At 38.5% G+C, this 23,863-nt stretch overlaps 1 protein-coding gene across 3 annotated transcripts in view; it reads right to left on the bottom strand.

Moving 5' to 3' along the window:
* LOC140533775 (C-type lectin domain family 1 member A-like) overlaps window positions 1–20,453 on the bottom strand; it is a 32,584-nt gene extending 12,131 nt beyond the window's left edge. The window contains exons 1-4 of one of the 3 annotated variants that reach the window (XR_011977051.1): window positions 20,146–20,453; window positions 6,340–6,435; window positions 4,621–4,797; window positions 3,652–3,803 (exon numbers count right to left, since the gene is read on the bottom strand). Coding sequence is in view for 2 of the 3 variants with exons in the window: in XM_072653956.1 (XP_072510057.1) it covers window positions 3,652–3,803; window positions 4,621–4,797; window positions 6,340–6,435; window positions 20,146–20,260 (540 nt within the window). In the remaining variant the exon portion in view is untranslated. The other 2 variants (XM_072653956.1, XM_072653957.1) reach the window with 2 other exon arrangements.
* Between the last annotated feature and the right edge of the window lie 3,410 nt (window positions 20,454–23,863).

Below are 23,863 nucleotides of genomic sequence, written 5' to 3'. Positions count from 1 at the left end.
TGTATAGAAAGGTTGTTGATTTTTGATGATATATTTTGCAGCTTGCAACTTTGCTGAAGCTATTAAATATCTCAGTTAGTATCTCAGTTAGTTAGTGATTCCCTATAATTTCCAGGTAAATCATCATATCAACCGCAAACAGGGAAAATAATATTTTAACTCAATTCCACAAGCATTGATTAGGTGCATGCTTGACATATGACATGCAAGCACCTAAAGGAAACAATCTCTGCCTTCAAGGAGCTTATACCATACTAATTGAAAACAACATGTATGTAGATGAATAAATATAAAAATATGCAAAATAAACATAAAGTAATCTGAAGTAGCAACACTAACAACCTGGGGGGTCAGAAAAGATCTTTCACCAAACGTGACATTTAAGATAAGACTTGAAATACCAACTCTAGAGATGCCAAGAGGTAAAGAGGGAGAGTTATCTTAAACTGGGTGGGAGGAAGAGGGAGAAATTGCAAAAGCATGGAGACAAGGGAGAAAAAAATACTGTGTATGGGTGATACAAAGCAAAATAATTGGACTGGGACTTAGAGTGCGTGAGGGAGATTAACAGCATAAGCCTTCAAACATGGGCTGGGGTTAGACTGAAAAGGCCTTGACATGCCAAAGAAATTAGTTTATATTTTATTCTATAGGCAATAGAGAATCAATGAAGTTTATTGAGCACGGAAGCATCATGGTCATACCAATCATATCAACATAACAGTTCTGTGGAGAATGGATGAGAGAGAGAGGAGGTTGGATGTAGAGTGAAGTAAAGTATTTCAGTAGGCCAGATGAATGATGACAAGGGCCTGAAGCAGGGTGGTGGCTGCTTGAATGAAAAGAAGAGGATAAAATTGTGTAAAATGTAGAATGAAGGAGAATCAGCAAGTCTTACAAGTGACTATGTACAGCTGAAGGAGGGTACGGAGTTGGAAATGACTCATAGTCTATGAACCTGGGTGACAGTGGTGTTGTCAATAGGAAAAGGGGAAAGTAGGAGGCAGGATGGACTTCTTTCTTGTGTTTTATTAGTATTATATAGAAAGGCTGTTGATTTTTCATGATGGACTAAGTTAGCTAAATTAAGACAGCTAAGTTAAAGGCATGCTGAGTTTGAGATGCCCATAGGGTTGTCAGATGGAGATATTTATAAAACAATTAGACATGTAGAACTGGAGTCCCAGACAGATATAAGGGCTTGACATATAGATAGGAGGTGCCTAAAAACAGATGATATTTAAACTCCTGGGAGCTAATGAGATGACCAAGAGACAGATTGTAGAGAATGAAAAGAAGAGAGTCCAGGTTAGTGCCCTTGACATATTGATACAATATAAAAAATACAGGACATAGATGATGATCCTGCAAAGGCCACTGAGATTGAACAGACAGCTAGAAGGAGAAGCAGGAGAGAACAATGTCACAAAAATCCAGAATCAAGAATAGTCAAGTGTAGAGAAAGGGTAATCAATAGCATAAGATGCTGCCCAATGTTCGTTCAATCAAGTGATGAGCTCTAAAGTTAGGTTGTAAGGCATTGAGAAGTGAGGAGGAAGTATGAAAGTCAAAACAATGAAGGCACACAATTTTTTTCTACCAAATATTTCTTCTTGAAAAATGTGACTGTGGAAATAATAATAGTTGCCAATCCTTGTATCTGTTTCCCTAACTCTATAAAATCTTTATGAGAATATTCTGTCCAAGCATCCAGAGCATCCTTAATGAGAATAGAATAGACAGACTTTCATAATATTTTATAGGAATTGATTTTTTAAAATCACACAATTGATTGAAAAGTACAGAAACTCTAAGATCCTTTTGAGATTATCAATTTTTTTTGTTTATAAAACTTTTGGTTCAGCATTGCAAAATGTCACTTTAAAAGCTATCTGTCAATAAGATGTCTCTGATGCATGTGAAAATTATATGACTCCCTAGGAAATGAAACAGTAGAGGTAACTTTGCTCAATGATTTTTTGATTATTAATATCAAATGAGACAAAAAAATACAGAGATGTATGCTCACCAAAGGTGTTTGTCCACTGTCATGTAGACTAGTACAGAGACCAAGTAGATGAGAAATTCCCTATGGGTGATGAGATCCTCCAAATGCTCCTTTTTGTGGATAACATTGGGCTTGTATCAAACCTCAAAACACTGCAGAGCCTCCTAAATGAAATTCATAGTCACGCAAAAAAGTTTAACCTAACTATTTACTCAGGAAAAACTAAGTGGATGAAGAATGTATATAGTTCAGACTATTATATGCAGTTGAATGGACAGCCCATAGATTGTAGCCATCAGTACATATACCTTAAGTGGACAGCTTACAGATTTTATCTCTAGGTACATATGTCTTAAACAGATACTGCAGAAAGACAATGAACTGAATTGAGAATTGAAGAGGAGGAAAACAGAGGACTGGGTGGCATTTGGGAAATTTCATTGTTCTTTTATGACCCCATGTTTATGAAACCAAAATTAAAAAACCTCAACTTTGTAGCAGCAATAGTCATTAGTAATTTAAAAAAAAATCATTATCTCAGAAGAATCAAAATTGGAGGCACTCAAAGGCAATAGAGAGATAAATGGTGAATGTAAGCTCAAGAATTGTGCACAAGAATAGTCCCAAAAATATATAATCAAAGAGATTTGTGACTGGAAAAGAAGAACCAGTCATTTAGCAAAAGCAAGAGATTGCTACCCATGTAATAGCAAGATTAAAGGAAATTATGTTGGGTAGATCCTCTGTGAAGAATTTATAAGAGAACATAGACATGTCATACAAAATACGAAGATGTAGATGGTTTGCTCTTTACCCAGTTGAAGGAAGTATCCACACTGATGAGGTCACGCTAAGAGATCAGTAGTTACACTAAAGCAGTAGTTATCATAGTGTGACTGAGGGACCCTTGGAGGTTCCTAAGATGCTTTGGGGAGTTCTGCAAGGTCAAAACTATTTTCATAGTCATACTGTTTTAAATTCTAATATGGTAAGTAACAATAGGAATAACATACATAAACAAATAGTCTTTGGGGGTCCTCAATAAATTTTATGAGTGTAAAGGAATCTAAGACCAAAAAGTTTGAGAACAGCCATACTGGAGTACTAAAAAAAAATGTCTATAAGTGGACTCTGAGGTCACCTTAGTATATAGTATATAGTATACATCTGAGTATATAGTATATATCTTAGTATGCATTACATATAGTATAGTAGTATAGTTCTTAGTATTAATAAGAGCACAATATAGGAATTTTGATGACATTGTTCACAGTGATAATCTATATTTTTGTCAATAATTTGTGTATTTGAGAGGAGGATGGCTGTGGCTGTTTATGAAACAGCCAGCAAGTCTGTTTTTGCCCATTTTACCCTACACTATGACTCCTTCTATTCCTTAAAAAAAACAACTAGACATTTGAAACTCAGATACTCTTCCAGCTACCTGATCCTGGGTTGAAATAAAGATCTTACTAGGTTTCTCCAGTCCTCTGTGTTGAGTTGAGGTGCTGGGCTAGGAAGTCTCCCTCTTAGATGCACCCAATGAAAGCGGCCAAAAGGAATGGGATCTGAAATGTGAGACTTTGCTTCTCTTCCTGTCTCAAGAATATTAGGGAAAAAAGCCCCAAACAAGCACACCTTACCAGAACATCTTGTGTCTCTATCTTCAGAAGGGTAGAGTTCTCAGCAGTGCAGAAATGTTCACAGCCTTGCCAAGTATTGCTTTCCTTAGAGAAACAGTAGCAATTGTCCTTGTGCCACTTCCATTTCTTTGGGCAAGGACTGCATGGGTGTTCTGGGAAAGAATCCAGACATTGTATTGGTTTGATTTGTTTAGCTACACTCCTCCCCTTTTTTTTTACAATGGAGTTTTCTAGGGAGGAGGGACGATAAAGACTGATTAGGAAGTAATAGTGACGTAAGGAAGAAAAAAAACAATGATAAAGCACTTTTTTTCTTTTTTGGAGGAAAGAAGTCCGAGTTAGAAAGTTCCTCCTCCAAGTGACTGTCACTGGGCTCTTAGAGTTAAATAGTGTCTCAATCAAATAGTCAATCAATCCATCAAGAAGGCTTTATCAAGTATTTATGATGTGAATAATCACTGGGGTACAAAGGTAAAAGTGAAACAGGATCTGCCCCCAAGGAACTTACTTACATTCTAAGAAGTTCAAGATAACACCCTCTTATTAATTTCCCATATCACTTCATCTCTGCCTAGTTACCTAGACTTCCTGATATTCAGAAACTCATCATTCCGTAAGCTACAAAAAGGAAAGGGGTCAAACCTTGGCATATAGGGCTTGGGGTCTTCCTTACTCCCCCAAATGATAAGGCAATCCATAAGTTAGATGGAACTCAATCATATTCCTTAGATGAACAATATTTAAGGAAGCAGATAGATATGATTCTAGCCCACATCCCCCTCTCTCTGAGGAGTCATTCTGCCTCCAACTTCCTGCTTCTTTTTGAAGAAATAAAAGTATCGCCTGGAGAATGGTAAGGAGAGAAATGAGAACTAAGCCTTTGCAACACATGGGCCTCTCCACAAATGTGGGGCCCACCACTTTCTTTTGCTATAGTGCCCTATCAGGCAGACTTAATAGGAGACTTACCTCCAGTTTTGTTATAGAGCTCCTGACAGAGCTTTTTAGCCAGGTGCTGCAGAGTATCTGTGAGCTTCCTGTTCTGGGCCTGGAGAGAATGTAGCTGTCTAGAAAAATTTGCCAGCTTTTCTTCCTTTTGAGTGAGAATATCCCGCTGGGTGACTGAGAATTGGTTGATCTGAAAAACTGATTTCCTGACATGGTCAGAATATGTATTGGAAATACCCCTATCACTATGCATCATTTATATATAAGCTTCTTTGCTCCACTTTCTGTATGCACTGTCTACTCACCAGCACAACCTAGGCTCTCATTAAATGCTTATATGGGTAACATAGATTGCCCCCTGTGCTTCTATTGTTACTTACCATATTAGAATTTAAAACTGTATGACTATGAAAATAGTTTTGACCTTGCAGAACTCCCCAAAGCATCTTAGGAACTTCCAAGGGTCCCTAGGTCACACTATGATAACTACTGCTTTAGTATATCTACTAATCAGTGTAGATACTTCTTTCAACTGTGTAAAGAGCAAAGATTAGAATCTGGGGCAGGGGTGTGCTGGTACATATTTAATATCAGACTTTCTGTATACATGACATACTTAAAAGCTTAATCTGTGTTTTTATACTTAACATTTTTCTCCATCACTCTCTTTAAAAAAATCAATAAACATTTATTAAGTACCTGCTGTGTGCCAAGTACTCTGCTAAGCTCAGAATACAGAAAGAGGGAAAAGACAGTCTCTGCCCTCAAGGAACATAGAATCTAATGAGGAAGATACCATAAAGGCAAATATACAAAGTATACTAGATACAAGGTGGGGAAAGGAAATAATTAACAAAGGGAAGGCTCTAGAATAAAGAGGGCTTGGGGAAGTCTTCTAGTAAAAGATGGAATTTTAATTGGGATTTAAAAGAAGCCAAGGAAGTCAGTAATGAGAATGAAGGAGAGAAAGTGTGGAAGGAATGGGAGATAGCCAGAGAAAATGCCCAGAGCCGAGAGATGGAGTATATTCTGTTTGTGGTGAGACCAAAGTCACTGGATAGAAGAGTATGTGTTAGGGACTAAGGTATAAGAAGATTGAAAAGTAACAGGGGGCTGGGTTATGATGGGTTTTGAATGACAAAAAGAACATTTTATATTTGATCCTAGAGGCAATAGGGACCACTGGAGTTTGAAAATCACTGTAGGGGTTGAATGAAGGACGGATTAGGGTGGGGAGAGACCTGAGGTAGGCAGTCACCAGCAGTCTATTGCAATAGTCCAGGCATGATGTGACGAGGGCTTGCTATAGAATGATGGTAATATCAGAAAAGAAAAGGGGGCAAATTTAAGAGATGTTGCAAAGGTGAAATTGACAAGCCAACAGATTGAATATTGAGGGTGAGAGATATTGAGCAATCCAAGATGACTGCTAGATTGTGAACCTGAAGGATTTGGAGGATGGTGTTACCTTCTATATTAACAGAGAAAGTGGGAGGAGAGGAAGAGTTTAGGGGGAAAGACAATGAGTTTTGGACATACCAGCTTTAAGATATCTACTGAACGTCCAATTTGAGATAGTCTATACAATCCACAAAACAATGAAATCTTCTAAGTTCCCAGGTGTACATGTTCAGATTAAAAATTTAACAACTGACTCTCTCAAGCCCCTAAATCTTCATCATTCCCATCTCAGGGCAAACCCTTGCTCCAGTACAATCCTGAATTTGAGTATATACTTACATTCAAGTCCTAATATCCCCAGTCCGATCAGCAACATGAAGCACAAAGTCAACAGAATTAGAGCAACTGGGCGCCAAGGAGAAGTAGTTGGGTATCCTAGGAAAACATGAGGAATCAACATTTTTCTTTTTTCCTGGAACAAACTGAGTTTGATTATTATCAAACTCAATTAAACAATATGCATTTATTAAGTGCCTATTATGCGCCAGGCAATGACAGAGTTGGAGAACGTAAAAAAGACAACTGGGAATAGTCTTGGCTCTCAAGGACAATCAGTGATACTGACACAGCCTCTGTCATTGAATTGCTTAGCTTCAGTAGTCAGTGAGGCTAAAAGACACTCATTTCATTCCTGCATAAAGCCAGACCCTCTCCTAAATCCCTCAAGGTCATTTGTTAAGCTTTATATTTGTATGTGATATACTTAATTTATATTATATATAGATAATATATGCTTAATTTATATATATACATACACATTATATACTTAATCACAGCCCTGTGATCCTAGGCTCAAGAACAAGAGCTACATATCCTTAATCATCTAGTCAATAAAGTATTTATCAAGCACCTACTACATTCCAGGCACTAAACTAGACACAGGAGATACAAATAAAAAATGAGCTAGCTCCTGACTTCAAGGAGCTTATATTCTACTCGAAGAATACTATAGTCACAGATAAGTTAATATAGGATAGCAAAAGTACAAAGGTGGGGGAGAACCAGAAATGTAGAAGTGGTGGGAATAAGAAAAGATCTCTTGAAAGAAATAAAACTTGAGTGGAAACTTTAGAAGGGGAGGTTGGGGTCAGAAGAGAATATTCTAGGTATGAAGGGAATCCTGTTGTAAAGTGATGAAGACAGAAAATAGCATGTTGGATACAAGGAATAGTAAACAGAGTGGTTTGGTTGGGAGAATAGAGTGTATAAAATAGAATAATATGTAATCAGCCTGGAAAATGAACTCATGTCAAACTGTAAAAAAAACAGAGAAGTTGAAATTTTAATGCAAAGGCAATGGGGAGCTACTTAAGCTTCCTGAGGAGTGAAATGGTCAGATCTGCACTTTGGGAATATAAATTTGACAGCTTACTGTATTGGAGAGGAGAGGGAGATTACATACTTCCAGATAAACTTTAGGACCATTATAGTAGTCCAGAAAACGGGTAATGAGGACCTAGATAGACTAGGGTGATTCTGGTGTGATTAAGAATAAAGGGATGAATATGAAGGATGACAGTTGTAGTGGAATTGATAAGACTTGGTAACTAATTGGACTTCAAGGGTGAATCTGATCCTTAGTATTAAGGTGAATAAACAGAATCCTAAAGTAGTGAGTGATTTTTTCCAAGATACCACATAGAAAGTAGAAGAGCTGAAGCCAAATCCTCTAACTCCAAGTCCATTAAGCCATTGTGCTTGCCTGGTTTTGGTGAGCTGGAGAAAGTGAGACACAATATAAATGGAAGTCATTATGGCTGTCCTTTGAGAATTTGGAATTTAACTGGATGAAGACAACATAAACTAGCTACATTAATTGGGGGGCAGGAGCGGAAACTCTAGTTTTTGAGGCATAACCTTTCTCATATGCCCTAGTCATACTTCCTCCTCCTCCCTAGTGTCCCCTCCCTCCTTCCCTGCCTCTTTTCTGGAACTTTCCATGTCTGGAGTCTTCTATGCCTATTAGCTTCCAAACCAGAAAAGTCTAGCTTCCCTGTTTATTAGCTGTGACGACAAAGGCAAAGAAAACAATGAAGGACATCACTCTTCCCCCAAAAAATACTTGTGTTACCTGGATCCTTGAAATGCTCTCATGAATACAACTGTAGACTCAGAAGTCTTAGAAATAGCCTAGGGTGACAAAGTCAGTGGCCTCTAAAAAGAACATGTGCTTACATTCGGTACATAGTAGGCACTTAATAAATGCTAATTCACCAATCAACTGGACTCTCTCCTCCTTCCATGGCCTGAAAGCCATCAAACCCAGGGCTCTGTGAAAATCCTTGAGTGAAGCTGATCTTTTTTTCCCTCCCATTTTAGAGGTTTCATTCTTGGGTTCAGTAGGAGAGGCTGTTCAACAGCCATAGTTTCAGATGTACCAGCTGCTACCCCCCAGGGATGCTGCTCTCGTGCTCTTCCTTTGCTGCCCCGGCTTCCTGTGCCATATTCCCTTGGATGTCTGCACTTAAGGCACATGGCATTCCCTGTAAATGCAACAACTAGAAAAGGATATTAGTAAAACATTTTTTTTTAATTTGAATGAAATAAAAGGGTGTATTACTTTTAGCATTGATTAACTCAGTCAATTAACTTAGTTCAATCTTCTTGAGTTGCAATAATGGAATTATATAGAGCTATCTTTGCAAATGTTAAGAGGACACACAAACAATACTGGAATTATTGAATTGAAATAGGAGTCAATCAGCAATAGCACCCGAAGCTTTCTTATAAAAGTTTTTTTCAGGCAGTGTCAGTTGAGGAGCATTTCTTATGGACTGGACAGCTTTCATGCTAAGGTCTAGGGATACAAAGAAAGGGAGAAATAGACACGTGTCCCCAGGGAGTTTACGTTCTCATCAGAGAGATAATGGGAAGGAGGCTCATATTATAATACTTGGATTTTAGGAAATACCACTTTGACAACAAAGTAGAGGATAATTTAGAGTTAGGCAGAGAGACCAACCATTTGACAACTGATCCAACCAGACAACCAGACCCAGCTTAAGAACTGAGCAAAATGATTTATATAATTTAGTTAAGATGGATGCTGTGAAGTTTTATATTAATTTGCCCAGAGAATTATATTAATTTTGTAATTTGCAGTGGAGTCCTGGTCCCTGGGATCTTTAATTTATGTCCCTTGATAGCAATAATGATAAGATTCCACTTCCAAGGGTTCCCTGTGGGATAGTAAAAAGAAATTCAGCATGTCTCATAGATAGGTCAAAATTTTCCAGAATTATTTGAAAGGAATCCTCTTTTTCTGATTACATTTTGGAGTCCACTCTACACAGATATTTTCTTTCTCTTTTTATCCAGAACTTACTCATTCTTGTTGGAGTTGAAAATTTTCAGACTTCAAAAGCTTTCCAAAGTAGGCTTAGTGCCTAGTTCAGCCTGAACCTTTTGTCTTTGGAAAGAAGTATAGGGTCAAAATTTCTCTGACTTACACACACACCCCTACCCCATCCCCACCAATGCTTTTACTCCCTCTGTGTTTTCTCCTTAGGCTGAATTTAATGTTCTTCAAAATTGTTCCAAGTGCCCTCACTTTTAATGAGGTCTCTCTCAAGGGGTTCCATCCCAGAACAAAGCGGCTTTTCATGTGCTGAAACTGCCTGGGAGGTGCCTCTGTTTGGCTTGGCTTTAACTGGATTTTATATTTTAGAAGAACACTCCCATACTATTTGTCGAAACATGTTTGGCAAAGAGGTATGGACAGGTCAAAGACTGATATAAACATCCCAGAGAATAATAATATATGTATATAATTAGTCCTTTCCTGTATCTCATTACTTTGAAAAGGTCTGTCATCAGTCTGAAATTAGAAATATTTCCACTTTGTATAGGACTTGCCAAATATTGTGCTCTCCTGTCATAGGATTCTCAAGGTCACTTCCACACAGCAGTAAGAATCAGAGCCATGAGCATATCTGCCCTTTCTGCCTACACACTCTAGGATAATTTCCCCAGGTTTTAAATAATGAATAGCATTTGAATCCTAGAATTGTACTTATTTTTCTATCTAACAGGGGGCTACATTATTCATTAAAGAAAGATCCAGAACATCAGAATCCTATGCACTGATGTTTGAATGCAAGGATTGCACCAGGAGCTGAAAACTTGAATAAGAAGAGGGAAGAAAAAAGAAAGCCATATGGAAAGGGGAATTTGAGGCATTCTTGTAAGAGAAGCACAATAATGGCGGCTTTGACGTTAAAGGACACGGTCCACTGTACAGGAGGTATTTGGCATGACAACTGCACTTGGTTCATCCAAGTTCCAAGAAGATAAGGACCCATGAACTCCACTATGCATAGAAAAAGCTGGCAGCCCAAAACTAAAATTAAACCCAATTAAGGATTTGCAATAAACTTCAGTGACCATCACTAAGAGAAAACTGGGAAATGATGAATATTTCCCTCATCCCATTTACCTTTATGTTGTTTTTATCCCTTTCTAAGTTTTCCCCTGAGGGGTTTTTCCCTCCTCTATCCACTGCCTCAGAAAATACAGAAAGTTTAACTTATTTGCATATGGAAAGTGGGGTGGAGGTGGGGGAATTGACTGAGATTGATTACCCTACTTGAATCTCCCTCTCTATTTATGACTCCATTAAATGCCTTTGCTAATGGACTTGTGATTCTTGCAAGATTTTTAAGTAAAGAATATTGCACAAGTGGAGGCTTGGATCTTAATTTGCATAAATTTACCCCTCAAAAAGAAGTTGAACTGGAAAAAGTAGTAAAAGGCTTGAGAGTTCAAATTTTCCAAACTTTCAAAGGTTCAATTTTTAGACACAGAAGATACTGTGGTGATAGATTTCTGACAATTGAGTAATCCTCATTAGACTTCTTTACCCATTACCAGGGCCTGCAAGGCAATGGACAGATATGCTCATGATCCTCCTCACAGTTCTCTACTGAAGTCCCACTCAGTCTGATAGTTACCATGATGAAGAGATCCTTGAGAAGACCATTCAAGTAAAGTGTAATTTCCTACAGGTCCTATACTAAGTGGAAATGCTTCTGTTCTAGACCCTGCAGACCATAAGTCTGGTCTTAGCTTAGCTAACATAGTGAGAACCTTCACACCAGGTTGCCACAGATGCCTCATGCATCTGGTTTTTAAGGCATAGAAGGGTTGTGAAGTGCATCAATGGGACAAATATACCGACAATAAAATCAAAGCTCTTTTGAATTATTTAAGTGTCTCCATTGCCCCTTTGTAAAGGAGAAAGGATGTCTGACTCTTTAGAGATGGAGAACACACAGAGAAGTACCTCACCCCAAATCACCGGGAAGATTGATGGCAGCTAAATTTTCAGTTTCTTCTGGTGCTCTCTCTACAGTAGAGTGCATACACATCTTCAAAGGGAAGTGAGAATTAAACTTTCTGTACAGCCAATAACACCAGAAAGGTAGAAACAGCCCCTTGAAGGGCTGTGTCTACTAGTCTTCTCATGCGTGTGTGTGTATGTATATGTGTGTGTGTGTGTGTGTGTTGGCTCCCATTTATGTATTCTTTCTGACCCCTATGCTGCCTATTGAATATACTTTTGCTTTTCTTCCAAAATAAATGTTTTTCTTTTGGAAACTTTCTTGGATTATATTTATTTTTTCTTTAATCTGCATATGTGGAATATAGTGAACACGCCCCATGAGCTGGTCACAACATACTGATCAAAGTTTGGTTCCAAATCATTATTTCTTCCATATGCTTCCAAATAAAGAATAACATTCTATCTAAAAATTTTGTTATTACTTACAGAAGAATTTCTACATGACTTACATGATAGGAAAAAAAGGAAAAGGAAAGGGCCAAAGGCAAAGATTATTTCTATGGGAGAGAGGTTAGACCAGATCTGGTTGGCTCTGGAGGGCAGACCTAGGATCAGTGGATGAGAGTTGGAGAAAGCCAGTTTTAGAACCATTAAAAAATGGAATGGATTGATTTAGGCAGTGATGTGTTCTCCTTCACTAGAGGTCTTCAAGGCAAGGTTAGATGACTACTCATTGGGATGTTGTAGAGGGAATTCCTGCCTGAGTAAGTTGGGACTAGATGACCTCCATGCTTGTTCCTAACTCAGCTTCTGTGATCTGGAAGAAACTGGAACTTTTACATGTCAATGTTTCACCTTAGAGTCATTTTTGCCACTCATTCATTCATTCAACAACACTTATTTTATAAGATATTCCAATTAGGGATTCCATCCAAAGGGATTTAGTTACTGAAAGATAATAACAAAATTACTTTGTAAAGTACCAAAGTTATCTCATATTGGGGTGATTTTAATTAGTGAGATGCTGGAACAAGCTTGTAACATTTATACCTCGGGGACAAAAGCTAACAAAGCAGAGTTTGCTTTATTATTTTGTTGATGGTCTAGGAAAATGATGGAGAAAATATTAATAATGCAGATTAAACTTCAAAGTGTGTCATGTGTACATTTTTTTTCTGGAGAGTCAGTTGTGCAATATTTACCAGCATAGCTCTGGTTTTATCATTACATGGATGCCAAAGACAAAGTTATAGACAAAGTTATACTACCAGCTTCTCATAGATCACATGATTTTAGAGCTGGAAAACTCATCTAAGAGGTTTAAGAGAGAAATCATGATATAGAAAATAGAGAATTGGCACTGGAGTCAGGAAAACCAATCAAATTCCACCTTTGACACCAGCTGTGTGACTAATATTTAAGTTTTCTGGGCTTCAATTTCCTCATCTAAAAAATGGTGATAATGGCACTTGAGGTCCTATTTCATGGGAATGTTTATCAATCTCCAGTGAGAGAATATATGTAAAATGCTTTGCAAACTTTAAAGAGAGAAAAAAAAAAGTCAGCTATTTATTATTATCGTCACTTTCATTATGCCCCATGCTCTCTTTTTAGAGATGAGGAAACTGAAGCCCAGAGAGATTAAATGACTAGTTGAAGATCACATTTTTGTTTTTGTTTTGTTTTGTAATTGCTTCGTTTTGTAATTGTTTCCTCTGAGTTCAAAGTTCTGATGATTCTAGCATGAAAGAAATTGATTTTCTCTTCACCTCCCCTCCTTGTCTAGAGTCTTAATAAGCCTTCCAGTTTGCAATAGGGGCAGAAATCATGCAATAGATTCAAAATATCCTAGTTGAACTTTGTAATTCCCTTGTCTTACTTCCTGTCTTTTCTTCTTGCTATCCACACTTCAGAGAAGAAATAAAAGTGACTGGGGTCACCAGGATGCACATTGATAGGTACCTACACTACTGTCATACAGTACTGTCCAGACGTGGAAGGAGAGCATATGGTGGAAGTGGAGGAGAAGATGGAGAGGGAAGCTAGTGCACCCAGTTAATATTTTTTAGCCTGAGCCATGGATTAGCTTTATCTAGAAACAGTAAAAAAAACTACCTGCTTGAACTCAGGCACTTGCTTCCCCTTCATATTTCCCTAAATCAAGAGTTGTCAAAGTATGGTCCATGGACCCCTGAGGATCTCTGAGATCTGTTCAAGGGATTTGTGATGTCAAAATTATTTTCATAATAATGTCATTTGCCTATTAAAATGATGGGCAGGTAAATATTTAGCAACCAGTTCTCCATTAAAGAGCAGATACTGATGATATACTTTTGGGTTCAATCTGTATGACTAAGACTTTTTCTATCATTTTTAAAAGTCAAGAGACATTTGCAAAGCAATAAGTCAAGCCTTGGTTTATAGTATTTGCCAATTTCTAGGGAGTATTTACTAATTTCTTTATTCATACTGAAAATTTAACAGCTTGTTGTTAAATTTGAATGACTCTAGCACATCCCTGTCTATTAAAGTACTCCTTCCTTCGCCAACTACACATCTGCACAAGGTCAGATTTTTTTCATATACTTCAACCAAAATGACATATCACACCAGACTGAATGCAGAAGCAGATTAAGCCAGATGTTAAAGAGATTAGCAAAAATGTATGAAACAGTGCTACTTTTCTCAATATTTCTTTTGGTTTTGGAAAATATTTTTCTTTTTTAAGTACTTTATTTTTTTAAACTTAGTTAATTTATTTGTTTTCAGTTTTTAACACTCATTTCCATAAGTTTTAAATTTTCTCCCCCTCCCTCCTCCCTACCTCCCTGAGACACATGCAATCTTATATGGGCTCTACACAGACATTCTTATTAAACACATTTTCACATTAGTCATGTTGCATAGAAGAATTAAAATGAGTGGAAGAAACCATGAGAAAAACGAAACCAAAACATAACGTAACACAAGAGAAAATAGTCTGCTTCCTTTGCTGTGAAGGGCTAAGTCTATCAGAAACACTCCTCACACACTGTGGCTGTTACTGTGTATAAAGTTCTCCTGGTTCTGCTCATTTCACTCAGCATCAGTTCATATAAGTCTTTCCAGGTGGAAAATAGTGATTTTTCATAAAAATGTTACTTATGTTAATATGTGATGGGTTTGCTACTTTTAAATGAATTAAATATTTTAAAATTTAATTTTAACATTTAATATACTAGATATCAATATATATGACTCACAAAAACAAAAGAAATCTTCGGGGTCCTCAATAATTGTTAAGAGTATAAAGGTATCCTCAGACCAAAGGGTTGAAAATTACTGCTCTTAGTAAACTCATGTAATTTCAGATAAGAGAAAAGGAATGCTCCATCCCTGCCTACTTTATACAGGACAGGGGTGCACTATTGAGAGAATTTCTCATCTGTACAGAAGATTTGAGAGAGGGGAAGGTGCAACAGAATTAGTTAATATTTCTTTTACATTTATGTCCATGTTATCAAAATCTATGTTGTCACTACAGCATCCTTAAGTTAACTTTATTGGTAAGCCACTTTGGAGAGCATCATATTTAACTAAATATAGAGAGTAGATTTCATATTTTAATATTTTGAGCAATATTCCATTTTGCCTCCTAGATGAAATTGAAACCCAGCCAATGAGGGGTTGCATCAGCAGGACCCCGACATACATAGGAGAGCCTGCTGTACAGGTTCTTACATCTGCTTTTCTAAAAGTAAAGGCAACAATCCCTTTAATCAAGCACATATATCATTCACTTAGTTCAGGGGAAAAAGTCAGCACCCTGAACTTCAGAGAAATGCTAAACAATACAATCAATAGATCCAACTGTCTGACCATACACACATAGTTGTGTGTGTTCATTCTTCATTGCCAAAGAAGACTATGCCATCAGAGAAATGATGACATGACTTGCACTTGACTTTGCTTTGAGTGAGGGAGGGCTGTGCAGGTCACCAGCCTCACTTCTCCTCCAGAGTCATCTGAATCCAGTGACTAGATATTCATCAGGATGACTAGAGATGACCCAGGATGAGGCAAGTTGGGGTTAAGTGACTTGCCCAAGGTCACACAGCTAGTGAGCGTCAAGTGTCTGAGGTGAGATTTGAACTCAGGTTCTCCTGACTCCTGCACTGGTGCTCTACCCATTGCACCACCTAGAGAGAAGCACCAGCATCTGGGTTTTCAAAGCTGGGGGGCTCCTTAGCAGCTGCTCAGAGATTTATTTGGCCAAACAAACACTTTCAATGAGTAAGCCCAAAACAAAACCTCACCTCCAAGTATATATATACTTTTCAGCGCAAGAGGGCATCAAAACCCTTAACAACCAGTGCCTCACTAGAAATTAGCAAAAGGTGTGGGCCTCCCCTAATCACACTTCCTTTAATGGATAGGCCTATTAATGGGTGGGGAAGATCTTTAACTCTCTAATTAACATTACAGGGATTAATAAAAACTATTGGTGATAGTGGTGAGTATCTGCCTAGGTGTTTATAGGACAAGAATTCTTGTGGTCAAGGGAAATACTGCAGTCTCTTAGGAAATGGTGTTCTTCAAGATAGCACCAGAGAGTCACTAATAAGACCAGGAAGGTATTTAAGTAGACTACTACCATCTAGGCAACTTAGACATTTAAATTAGTTATCTGAATTCCACTGATGGAATGGACTTAAGTAAGGTAGTGATCAAGTCATATAATTAAAAGGCCTCACATGTGGGTCAATGTCATATAGGCAAAAAAAAAAAAAAAAAGTTGATATTCAAATCCAGGTCTAGTAATAAGTTAGGTATTTTCTTACAAATCTATAGGTCAAGGAATATAAACTTTATAAAGTAGACATATTGTAAATTTCTGAATTTGGTGAAAGTAGTTTTAAGAAGATTCATCTGGCAGGAGTATAGAAAATAGATTAGAATAGACCAGAGTCAGGAAGACCTTAGCTTAGAAGCTATACTCATGGTTGAGGAATGAGGTCATAAAGCCTGAACTTGGATAAAGACAATGGAAATGGAGAGGAACAGATAGAGCTATTTTGAGAAAAAAAAATATGACTTGGTGGCATATGAGAAGTAAAGGATGAAGAAGCAGAGGTCAAAAGTAATAAAAGGGAATCTAGCCTGAGAGACAAGAAAAAATTTAGTCACTGGTAGAAATAAAGAATTTGGGTTGGGAATTGATTTGGGGGGGAAAGTTAAGAAGTTTAGTTTTGGACAAGTTAGTTGAGTTAATAGTAAAACATTAAATTTTCGAACTGGGAAATATATGTAGTGCTGCATTGTGATGGAGATGCTACAAATGTTTTAGAACCGAGATTTCTGGGAAGGGCTGTGCTTCTTGGTGTCTTAACAACACAGGCTACAGAGTATCAGATTAGAACTACACGTGAAAAATACATTGCTTTGGGAGTTTTCAACACTGAGGTAAGAGCTGAAACTACAACAACAGATGAGGTTTTTGGATTGGATAGAAAGCAAGCAGAGGCAGCTAGGTGGAGAGAGTGCTGGACTTGGAGTCCAGAAGACCCGAGTTCAAATCCTGTTTTAGACATTTACTGGGCTCTATGACCCTGCTAAGGAATTCAAATAACTAATTCAAATGTCTAAGTTGCCCACATAAATACTTTTCCTGGCCTTGTCCCAGCCTGCCTCGGTTTCCTCATCTGTAAAATGGAGGTAATTATAACACCTCCTTCACAGGGATTTTTCAAGGACTAAATGACAGAACACATGTAAAGTATTTTGGAAGCCTGAACGTGCTAGCCACAGTTATTAAATGGTAAAAGGAAGAAGTACCACCTTTTTCCTATTGCTACTAGCACTATTTATTTGAAACTAATCCTAGATAATACATTCAAGCTGCCTGGGGATAATGATTCTATTATAAAGGAATTACTCCATTACCCAGAGAAACCCCTGAACCTTATTTTTGCAGCTGATTCTTTTTTTAAGTTAATTAATTGTTTATTTTTAATTTATTAAAAAATTCTTTCTAGAATCTTTTTAGATCTGTTTTCTTTTCTAAAAAAAATAGTTTTACCATTTTCCCTAAATAGTACTAATATTGCCTGAGTTTGGAAACATAATTATTAGTAATAGGCACAGAGGGTGAGGTTTTTATGTCCAGATGTTTGTCTTCAAGATTTGTTCTCTAGTCTCCACTCCCTGAATCATTAATTTTTCTCTGCAATGGGAGGGGAAGCTGGAGCTGGTTTCCTACCTCTCTGCCCCTGCCATCCCAGCAGCAGGAATTTGAACACTATGTTCCCTGACAATGCCAATTCTTCCCTTCACTAAAAGGAGCTTCCAGACCTTTTCATTGCTAGATTTGAAAGCAGGAAGACTCAAGTTCATATTCCTCTGACACTATGCAACTATGGACAAGTTGCGTAAATTCTGGGCCTCAGTTTCCTCAGGTATAAAATGAGATATCTGTAGTTCTTACCTTGCAGGGTGATTGTAAGGCTCAAATAAGATAATCTTTTTCAACATTAAAGCACGCTAAACATGCCAATCGTTGTTCTAGGAATAGGAACTGGACTTGACACTTGAGAAATTCACTCTACTAAAGCAGATTGCTACCTTCTCTGCAAGTTATAGTCTCAAAAATCTGCCAAGAGCACATAAAGTTAGTGGCTTACCCAAGGTCACATAGCCAGTTATGTATCAGAGGCAGGGCTTGAACTCCATTACAAGGCCAATTCTCTATCCACGGACCTGAATTGCCTTCTTGTTACTATTTTTGCTTTTACTGTAATATAGCAATGGGATTAGATAAGAAACCCAGTCCTTATAAGAACATGACATGCCCAGCTGATGTGGTCCCAGCATGGACTTGGAGCATGTACAGACTTTATGTAAATGGTTCTAGTCTGCTAACCTTCTGATGAAGATGAGACTTTTTGGCTGGTTGGAGAGCTGAAGTAGGTTGCATTCAAAAGGTATTAACTGGCCAAAAGTGAATTCTTTTCCTCTTTCCTACCATTCTAGTAAATAGGTGGGCCTCCAAAACACAGGCCAGACAAGAAGAGAAGTCACTGTGGATACTTAGTTTCTTCCAAATGCACCCTAGTTGTGGTTTCATAGTCAATTTCAATAGCTCCCTTTCGCTGCAGAGCTAGGAGACTAGAACCAGTTACGGTCCATGCATGCACCAAAGTCCACATAGATACTGCATCAACCAATCATGCTGCACATGCTCATAAGAATTGGGCTGATTGAGCAGTTTCACTCTCCTATTTCAGTAATAGTAGTAGCAGCAGTAATAATAGTAGTAGTAATGGTGATAGTAGTAGTAGTAGTAGTAGTAGTAGTAGTAGTAGTAGTAGTAGTAGTAGTAGTAGTAGCAGTAGTATTCCCACACAGATCTAATTCTGTATAAGATTAGCAGAGGGAAAAATTCCTTCTCTATTGCTCACATCCTATGACTGCAGAGACTATCGTCAAACAGGCCCCCACCATGATGTCTAGAGGACTGGAAATCCCCAGGGAGCATTTCCAAAACATGGTACTAGCAGGGAAAGAAATTGTAACTGGGCTTGTATAGGGATTTTGTACAAATGTGACACCAGGAATAACATTAAAACATATTAAAATGTGAATAATTTAGTGCAGAAATAGAAAGGAGAATTTTCAGCTAGGGCCTGAAAAGGACCAGTGTTCCCGAAGTATTATGGGACAGAAATGGAGAAGTTTCAGGGCTAGAAAGGGAATGGAAAGGACACTTTAAATGAAAAACAATAAGGCTTGGAGTTGTATGAAACTTGAGAGAGGGAAGAAAAATGGGATTTTTGACAAATTGTAATGTAATGGATACAATATAAATTACAAAATGGAGGGAAATTTTAGTTCTAGGCATGAAACATTTGAAATGAACTAGAAATTAGAGAATGACAAGTTCATGACACAGGCTAACCATGAACTGAGAGAGAATAAAATTTCCTCTGCCTCTGTTTTTCTTTTGTAAAACTGAGAATAAAATGAAATCTTCAGTTTCAGAAAAATACAGAGACAATCATAAGATGAAAAGGATTAATCCAACACTTTAAAGTAAATGCATTCATAAATAAATCCTCCTATACTAATAGCATTAAGAGGTTTACTAGATCTGGTGTGCTTACAAATTGGGTGGACAGAGCCAGATTTATAATACACTACTTTTATCTTCAAAACCAATGATAGTGTTTCCACTTTGAAACCATTAAGCCAAGTCAAAAAAAAAAAAAAAGCCAGGTAGGAGGTAGCTTTCATAATATTATAATTTGCAAGTTAGTCACATTACAAGGCATTAAATGTTTGGTTTTCATGTAAGAAAAACAAAAAACTTTCTACCAATTCAGACCACTGAGACATATGATCATCCTCATCTCTCTCAGTCTCTTTCTTTCTCTTTCTCTCTCTTTCACACACACACACACACAAACACACACACATCATGGCATAGCATAAAAGAAAAAACAAACACTCATTGAAATACATAACTGACCCAACAATACCTTCTAGCTCTATATCTTTGATCATATGTTCCTATAACAACATGTGTACATATGTACGTGAATACATATGTATATCAAAATGCCATCAGTTCAAATATGATACATATGTAGAGGTAAACACCTAACAACATACTCAAGGGAACTCATAGCAATATAACTACTCACAAAAGCTCTTCTCCTTCCTCTTCCCAAGCTGTACCCACCAACGCTCCCCAAATGGTAAACAACATCATATCAATGCCTTTGGCCTCTTCAACCAAGGAACGCATTGACTACAAGGGCTAACAGTACCTGTGTTCTTGCTCTCTGATCTCTGAGAGATAGTTAGGGCTTGGGAACGCAGGCTTAGGGTGGTCTCCCCATCATCATCCAGCATATCCAGTGTGCTGTTGTACTTTGCCTGCATCTGAATCCTTAGAGATAAGAAACAGCCACAGTGTTTATTCCCTAGCTGCCTAGGATGTTGTAAGGCAAATCAATGCCGCATGAGAAGGAAAAAACATTCCTAATGCTCTGTGCTGCTGGCTTCAGTTGCTGAGGAAGTCACCGACCCCTGTTCCTGAATGGAGAGGCCCAGCCCTTCTCCTGTGTACTTGTAGCAGTCAGAGCTAATGCCAAAAAGTCAAGCTGAGGGGAAATCATTTCTTTCCCTGGTTTGGACCATCCCTTACCAAGCTCTCAGTGAGGGGGCTGACCATCTTAGATCATTATTGTTTTTCAGTCTTTCCCCTTGCTATTGAAGGCATTGTGAAATTCTATTGTTTTGGCCATAACAGATTGGCCCTCTCAGACACCACAGCTGTGAGGTGGAGAGGAAGGACCTGCATTGTTGGTGTCCACAGGGAATCTTTGAAGCAAAAGGCCAAGTAAGTCTCAAGAGATCTTGACAGTCAGGCAGTCCATAGGCATTTATTAGGGCCATCCTTCTGGCCAGGTACTACGGAGAAAGGCAAAAACACCATCACTACCTTCAAGCAGCTCATATTACAATGGGGAAGAAAACATGCCAAAAATTATCGGTACAAGATGCGTAGTCTCAGAGAGAAGTCACAGTCAGTCAATCAACATTCATTAAGTGCTTAGTACTGTGCCAGCACTATTCTAAGCACTGGAGATACAAAAAAAGACAAATACAGTCCCTGCTCTTAGAGAGTTCACAGTCTGATGGAGACAACATGAAAATAACTACGTACAAACATTGTGTTTTCAGGATAAACTGGAGAAAATAAATAGAGAGGAGCTGGAGCAGGAGGAAGAACCACCACATAAGACCTCCAGGCTAAAGGAAGCCAGGAAAGTCAGGAGGAGAGCATTCCACAATTAGAGAATTCATTAGAGAAGAAGGGAAAGACATGAAGTCAAGAGATGAAATTTTGTGTGTGTGATGAGTAGCAAGGATGGCAGCAGGACCAGATCAAAGAATTTGTGGAGGGGAGTGAAACCTAAGAAAACTGGAAAGATCAGAAGGGTCCAGGCTACGTAAACCTTTAAATGTCAGAGGACTATATATTTGAGCCTGAGGTAATGAGGAGCCACCGGGATTCATGTGGTCAGAGAATGTACTAGAGAAAGGAGAGACTTCATTTCAGAGATTTCCTAGGGAGTCCTGGGTCATCTCACCTCCACGCCACACACCTGTGGCCTCTGTCCTAAGACCCAAGGTCTCTCCAGGCATCCAGAGGGTTTTCTCATAGTAGAATATCAGCTCTTATGCACTATCCAGACCCCCACCCCCACCACAGACCATCTTTGATATGCTCCAGCTTTCTGTGAGTTCATTATCTTGAGCCTCACATAAGTCTATACCACCACCTGCCATAAGGCAGACAGAAGGCCTTGAACAGTCTAATCCCATGCCTCTCACAGTGAACCCATCTCCAGCCTCTAATACTCTCCTCAATGGTTAGCATATTATTGCCTTGTCATATTATCCCCATCACAGTGAATCTAAGCTCCTGGTTATAAAAAAAAATCCGATTCCATATCCCCCATGGCCCACTCCATTTCCCCCATCCTCCTCAACTATACCCCTCAAAATGTTCCACTCCAGAACTACCTACCCCTTTCACTGTGGCCTCTGGAACGCCTTCTCCATAATAAACACACTTGCTTTCATCTTAAACTTTATGCCTTTTCTCTTCTCACTCTTGCCACCTCCTGGCATTTACTGAGACATGATAGGGTATATGGGGTAAACAAGAAGAATTAACACCTCTGATTTGAGGGCTTGCTGGGTCCACCTTTCACCCAACTCTCACCTGTGGCTCCAAGAAGCTATAGAACGTGCAGCATCCACACCCTTGTAAAATGATATCAGCAGATAGGCTAAGTCAGGTTGACGATAACTGACAGGTCCCAAACCCATCGATGAATTAGGGGGATGTCTACCCCTGCTGGAACAAGTAGATAAAAACAATTAATTCCCACAGGTATGAAGATAACTGAAGCAGGCACTGTGGAGCACTTAGAGCTTGGTCAAACACCAAAGTCATCCACTGCATCCTGGGCCATCACCAGTCATCCTGATTTTTGTCTTGCCCCTTGTAGGGTTAATGGAATATAAGATCTTCCCTGTCCACTAATAGGCCTATGTGGCCATATATGTCCCCTTTTCCCTTTGAACAAGAGTTGTGTTCCTAGGTCTAAAGGTACACAGGTATTTCACTCACAGATATCTTGCTGCTTTGAAATTTGGCTCAGTTCACAGATATGATTTGTTCTGAGTCATATATAGCCCTGGCAGGTGCTGAGCCAATTAGGCACTAAGTCACATGGGTTGTGATGCCTTCTGGCTCTGAACCTATTAGTTGAAAACTATATATACTGGGAGGTTGGTATTTTACTTTGGGGCTCACTCATGGGAAGAATGTGTCTTTGTGATTTTCAGACCAGTCTCTGGGGAGCCGTTGTTAAGGGGTCCCCCAGCTATAAATGTAAATGTAGGCCTAGATGTTGGTGCTCCCTGGTCTGGTGATGTATGTACCTTTACTTTGTTTAGACAGTTGGAGCCCTGTCTATTGGATTCTTTCTTGCATACTCACTTCTCTTTACTTATATATCTTTATCTTTCTGCATTGCTAAATTAAAGTAAGATTGTTACTGTCTTTCCTTTAGAAAAACAGATCAAGAATCTGTGTTAGCAGTCCTCCTCTGTGCTGGTGTTATTGATCTTACACCTCCACAGCATCTGCTAGTAGCATTAGCAACACACCACTAGACTTTGATTATTTTGGGAGAGAGAGACTGACAGCTTTGTACAACTGCCTCACTAAAATCAAACTCATGCAGAAGTCAAAACATCACCCTTCTGATGTCATTGGTCCTCTTCACAAACAAAGGACAAACAAGAAAAATTAAAACCTGATTCTCTCCTGATGACCCTGTATTCCTTACTATCTTTTCTAGCACTGATTATATTTTCACTCATATTGACTCAGAAGTAATGGCAGGGGAGTTGAATTACACCCTGTTTCTCATTGTCATTTTTAAATTCTCACTCTGCTGCCATCATTCAGTAACCTACCTTCCTTTGAAATTCATTCCATCCAAAGTCATCACTCAATCAATATTCTGGCAACTATTATCTATCCAGCATAATAATCTCCCTCTTGCTTTGATGAGATGATTGTCTGGTACCCAAACTCCTACTCTCATATAGGGGATTTCAGCATACCTTGAACACCCTAACCTCCGCAGTTCCTCAATCTACTGAATTCTTATGAATTCACTTTAGCTACACACAGAAATAGCCGTATTCTTGCTCTTGCCATCACTTAGAAGTGATCTCCACGTTCATGAACTCTGAAATTCATTTTTCAGAACGTAATATTTTCATTCATCTTTCCCTTTGCCTAAAGCCCTTGACCCTGTTCTTTGATGTCACAATGATGTCTAATCCCTTCACTCTTAGTTCTTTCCCAGGCCAGTACTGCTTCAATGACAATCCTTCTTTTTCTGTCCCTATGCCTTGGTAAATTCAACTCTACATTGTCCTTTACACTGGAGTTCC

Source organism: Notamacropus eugenii, chromosome 3 (genome assembly GCF_028372415.1).
Source record: "Notamacropus eugenii isolate mMacEug1 chromosome 3, mMacEug1.pri_v2, whole genome shotgun sequence".
NCBI lineage: Eukaryota > Metazoa > Chordata > Mammalia > Diprotodontia > Macropodidae > Notamacropus > Notamacropus eugenii.
This window is presented reverse-complemented; position numbering and strand designations above follow the sequence as displayed.